The sequence below is a fragment of the Dendrobates tinctorius genome, unplaced genomic scaffold (genome assembly GCF_039654945.1).
Source record: "Dendrobates tinctorius isolate UK_male_01 unplaced genomic scaffold, ASM3965494v1 ptg000164l, whole genome shotgun sequence".
Lineage (NCBI taxonomy): Eukaryota > Metazoa > Chordata > Amphibia > Anura > Dendrobatidae > Dendrobates > Dendrobates tinctorius.
The window spans coordinates 8,641,409-8,647,408 of NW_027361831.1; the positions used below are offsets into that span (position 1 = coordinate 8,641,409).

The 6,000-nt window shown below is 39.8% G+C and overlaps 1 protein-coding gene across 2 annotated transcripts in view; it reads left to right on the forward strand.

The window, feature by feature from the left end:
• Nucleotides 1-6,000, forward strand: part of LOC141052932 (uncharacterized) — a 251,013-nt gene extending 245,013 nt beyond the window's left edge. For both annotated transcript variants that reach the window (XM_073550256.1, XM_073550260.1), the window contains one exon: nt 3,630-6,000. In XM_073550256.1, the coding sequence (XP_073406357.1) occupies nt 3,630-5,230 (1,601 nt within the window). In that variant the 3' untranslated portion in view covers nt 5,231-6,000. The remainder of the gene's footprint in view (nt 1-3,629) is intronic.

Consider the following 6,000-nt stretch of genomic DNA (forward strand, 5'->3'; position numbering starts at 1 on the left):
AGGTGATGGTCTCTGGAATCTCTCCAGTGGGTGCTGTCGTGGCGAAGGGTAAAAAGCCGGATTACTTACCGGTAATGCTCTTTTAATGAGTCCACGACAGCACCCGCTCACTTCCCTCCCTGCTAGAAATATCAATATTAAAAGTATATCTGCTAAAGTTGGATAAGTAAAGTTACAAGTTCAAGACATTGCCTAATCCTTGGCGGTCCTCCTGGTACTCTGAAATGCAAAACTGAGGAGGAAAGGCGGACCGCCCCTTTTATCTTTCCTGTAGGGTTTCCTGTTCCAAATGGGGCGGATCCGATACCTCCAGTGGGTGCTGTCGTGGACTCATTAAAAGAGCATTACCGGTAAGTAATCCGGCTTATCCCTGTGTGGCACAGCCAAAAGTTTTAACCATAACCAGGTTCCCCGCATCATTTTCCCACATGCTTTATGCATCCATTAGCCCTCTGCGTCTGTACTGTTACACACTTAACATTATGGCTGGTCCATACAATCAGGGCAACTGTTACCACCCACCTTTCGTGTCTCCCTTTTTTCCTCATAGATTGTAAGCTTGCGAGCAGGGCCCTTATTCCTCTTGTTATCTGTTATGATCTATGTGATTATTGTTATGCTGTAATGTCTATTGTCTGTAGAAGTCCCCTCTGAAATGTAAAGTGCTGCGGAATATGTCGGCGCTATAAAAATAAAATTTATTATAATGTCACTGATTTTGTGACGCAGCAGCGATATTGCTATGTGTGATACTTGCCTCCGACCGGCTCCCCCGCTGGTTATCGCTGATCGCGCGAGAACGTCCTGGGCCGTTTCTCGTCGTCAGCTTCCTGCTGTGGAGACGAGCGACGCGGGCGGGAGGACGTCTTCATCGCCTCGTCTGCCAGGTAAGTAGCGACCCCTGCTATGTCGCTGGTAAGATCTGCCTGTTTGGCAGCTCACTAGCGACCACTTAGCGATGCACCAGCGATCCTGACCGCATCATATCGATGTTGGGATCGCTGGTGCATCGCTAAGTGTGATAGTACCTTTTACTAGCATATGGAAGTAGCCAGGCCCTGTGCCTTTGATTGTCTAACATCCCCTGGTGTGCTAGGCAATTGGTAATTTATTCCAAATGAGTTCCCACAATCCCTCTCACCTGATCCTCTACTCAGTCCTATATATTTAGATGCCTCCTAGGGGGGCACGTGTGCAGGTCAGGCACGTGTCTCCCTGCAGCATAAGTATCAATGCAGCAATAGTATTGTGAAGATGCAGTTATTACTACGGCAGTTAGTCACGGCAGGAGTCAGGACCCCACACTATGTACCTGTCTCTTTTGGATATGTTTGCTGAGTAAGCCCTTCTTATTGGACCTAGGTTAAAAGGAAAGCTATCTTAAGGGCCCCATTACACACAGCGATCTTGCTGGCGAGATCGCTGATTTTGTGACACCATAATACATAATAACCATAATACAGCACTCAGGCAGTGGAGAAATAAAAAAGCTAAAGCTCTCAGAACATAACTATGCAAATATAATTATTTTTTTCTATAAATTAATTTTTATTGTGTAAAAGCAGCTAAACACAAAAACCCAATATAAATCTAGTTTCACTCTAATTGCACCGACCCAAAGAGTAAAGTTGTCTAATCACTTATACTGCGGGAGGAATAGCGTAAAAAATTAAAACAATACAATGCATTCCCCATAGTGCTTACAGTATAATCTACTCCCCATAATCCATATAGCATAATGCACTCCAATAGTCATCCATACAGAATAATGCACTTCCCATATTCCTCTATACAGTATTGCCACCACAATGTACTCATTAATTAAAAAATGAAGTACAATACTCACCTCTCCTGTTCGATCCCACACTGTTCCTGTTTTTGCAGTGAGTGGTCTAAAGCGCCCGTACATCTCAGCACAGCGGTAGAGCAGTGGGCGTTATGACATTACTGAGTCGTCAGTCGTCGAGGAAGAATGATAGAGGAAGCATCATCTGACGATCCCTCTTGCAACATTGCTATCGACTGTATCAGTATCCAGGATGCCAATACAGTTGAGCTTGCATTGACGTTACACCACCGCAAATACTCTAATTACCCCACAGAAGTTTCACCACTAGCTAATCATTTTTTAGTGATTAAAACTTTGAATTTGATCATTTCAGTAGATGTGCTATTGTCTATAGTCTGTAAGAGGGCTGCCGGACAAGTCCTTGAGGGGAGATATGTATTAGCTGTGGTGATGTGAGCTCAGAAGTATGCTACAGCACCTATAGTGCGGAGAGAGTTATTTGAGCCATTGCAGGGCCGGGTTTTACGAGTGGTCATAAGAGATGGGTGGAAATGACCGCTCACATATCCCATCCCCAGGGGCGTGGTTTGGCAGATAAAATGGAGGTCGAGTCTCTCATTCAGTGTCTGGGGCTGGAGAAGTGGAGACCTCCAGTGTGTGTTATTAAAGACACTGACCTGAGCGGGCGGAGCCGCAGTGCTATATGGGACTATTTACTTTCAGTTTGTGTTCACCTTCAGTGTGTGTTGCTAAATGCACTGATCTGAGCGGGCAGACCCGCAATACCATGTGGACTATTTGTTTTCAGTTGGTTTTTCACTTTGTACATGAAAAGGCTCTGTTTTGTATTGCCACCCGGTGCGGTTTATGAAATTAAATAAACTTGCCTAGACTTTGCATGAAAACTGCCTCCTGTGCCTACCTCAAGATCAGCTGAGTGAGTACAGATTCCTACAAGTCACAGTTTTACTGCCCAAAATATCCTGGTTTAACCACTTCATGCAGCCAGTTTTGTGTTCCTAACTAGGGCCCATTTTACAAACCTGATGTGTCACTTTATGTGGTGTTATGCTTCTTCTGATTGCAGTGATTCTGAAATATATTTTTTTTTGACACATTATACTTTATGATTCTGGTAATTTAAGGTTAATTTTCTTTTTTTTTTTTTTTCTTTTTTTTTTTTTTAATACCTGAAAATTGCAAATTATTTAAAAAGATTTTTACCAACATTTGGTTTTACACTACCGTTCAAAAGTTTAGGGTCACTTAGAAATTGCCTTATTTTTTTGAAAGAAAAGCACATTTTTTTCCAATGAACCTAACACTAAATGATTCATAAATACACTCTATACATTAACGTGGTAAATGACTATTCTAGCTGCAAACGTCTGGCTTGTAATGCAATATCACCATTTGCAGAAGCCATAGTGTTACGGAAAGACAGAAAACTTTGTTAAATTTACAAAATAGAGTCACTTTATAATCAGTGAATTAATCGATAGGACTAGTGGCTTTTTGACACCTGGATGTTTTTTGTTTTTTATTTTACAGCAGCAGTAAAAGTTTTTTGTTTTTTTTAAGTATCATTTTCACTTACGTAACATTTCTTGGTTGCTTTTTATTATATTTGGAAGGCAGAATGAACAAACAGTTGATCATCACGCTTCACTGGTTCATGCAGTGAGGTCTTCTATTAGCTCGTGGGTTGTCATTGTCTTAATGAATAATTCAGTTTTACTACATAACTTTCCATTTCTATGGACATTTTGAGTAGAAATGTCCAAAAAATATAAGTTTCAAGGATATTTTATTCAAAAATAATTGGTTTTATTCTTGGCAGATGATTGTACCAGGAGATTAGAGAGACAGCTGACCTCTTCAATTTTTAAATCGGATGACCTTGAGATCAAACAGGATACACTTGAAGTGAAGATCATTACTCCAGATAAACCATCATCTTTTCACAGCAAAGATCTATCATCTCCTTCTTTGAAACAGGTCCTATCTTCTGATTCATTACAGTCTACTAATGAAAATATAAATCAGAAAAGAGGTATTAAAAAACGAACTTCTCTTAAAGCAAAGAAGCAAATTACACATTCAGAATACGGAAATAATTTTCCACTCAGAACATCTTTTGTTAAACATCCAAAAATTCACACAGAGGCAAAAATATTTTCTTGTTCCAAATGTGGGAGGTTTTTTCACTGTGAATCAGATCTTGTTAGGCATGAGAGAATTCACACTGGAGAGAAGCCATATTCATGTTCACAATGTGGGAAATGTTTTAACTGGAAATCAGATCTTGTTATGCACCAGAGAACTCACACAGGGGAGAAGCCATATTCATGTTCAGAGTGTGGGAAATGTTTTTCAGAGAAAGCAAATCTTAACACACATCAGAGAACTCACACAGGGGAAAGGCCACATCTGTGTTCAGAATGTGGAAAATGTTTTAAACATAAATGTAATCTTGTTACTCACCAGAGAACTCACACAGGGGAAAAGCCATATTCATGTTCAGAATGTGAGAAATGTTTTTTAGGTAAGCGAGAACTTCTTAATCATCACAGAACTCACACAGGGGAGAAGCCTTTCTCATGTTCAGAATGTGGAAAATGTTATGGAGTGAGATCACAACTTGTTCAGCATCAAAGAACTCACACAGGGGAGAAGCTTTTTTCATGTTCAGAATGTGGAAAATATTATGGAGTAAGATCACAACTTGTTCAACATCAGAGAACTCACACAGGGGAGAAGCCTTTTTCATGTTCAGAATGTGGAAAATGTTATGGAGCGAGATCACAACTTGTTCAACATCAGAGAACTCACACAGGGGAGAAGCCTTTTTCATGTTCAGAATGTGGAAAATGTTATGGAGTGAGATCACAACTTGTTCAACATCAGATAACTCACACAGGGGAGAAGCCATATTCATGTTCAGAATGTGGGAAACGTTTTAAATGGAAATCAGATCTTGTTATTCACCAGAGAACTCACACAGGGGAGAAGCCATATTCATGTTCAGAGTGTGGGAAATGTTTTTCAGAGAAAACAAATCTTAACACACATCAGAGAACTCACACAGGGGAAAGGCCACATCTATGTCCAGAATGTGGGAAATGTTTTAAACATAAATGTAATCTTGTAATTCACCAGCGAACTCACACAGGGGAGAAGCCATATTCATGTTCAGAATGTGGAAAATGTTATGGAGGGAGATCACAACTTGTTGAACATCAGAGAACTCACACAAGGGAGAAGCCATATTCATGTTCAGAATGTGGAAAATGTTTTGCATTGAAAAAATACCTAGTTTTACACCAGAGAACTCACACAGTGGAGAAGCCTTTTTCATGTTCAGAATGTGGGAAATGTTTTAAGCAGAAATGTAATCTTGTAATTCACCAGAGAACTCACACAGGGGAGAAGCCTTTGTGATCGCTGCAGAGCAGGATATGAGGATACCAAGACCTGCACAGAGGCTGCACATTCTCAGAGAGCAGCTGACAAACTTTCCACCTGACTTCTGACTTGCTCCAAGACCTTTCACATGAAGTGGAAGGAATTGCAAAATGGGTTAATATATACACAGTGTATGTGCATGCAATGTGTTTATGTAGTAGATCTGTGTGTATGCAAATTTGTATATATATTAGAGCTGTGTATATCAGGGCTGTGGAGTCGGAGTCGGTGCTCATTTTGGTGGAGTCGGAGTTGGAGTCGGTATAAAATGGACCGACTCCGACTCCTAAAATATATAATAAGTTGGGTACAGTAGTTCAATGCAGGATGTGCTGAATATTTTTTCATAGGAGTTTGGGAAAGTTATGAAATGTCCTATAAATGGCTGTTATATTCCTGATCTAACGCTACATTCACACACAGCATTTTTCCTGTGTTTTTTGAGGATACGTTTTTCAGCTGCCAAAGCTGATCATCTTTTTAAAAAAAACTGCATCACCTGAAAGGTTTTTGAGCTCATAGATAATGTTTTCAATAGCAAAAGCAGATTAGAAATCTGCTCTATCTATATATCCATTTATCCATATCTGTCTATCCATATCGTATCTGTACCAAAAAGAATGAAAACCGGGTAGTACACCAATATATATTCTGTTCTATCTAAATATCTTGATTATTGGATCATAAAAATGATTAAATGTCTGAGGTTCACATTGTACTACAATAAATTTTTCACTTAAATATAA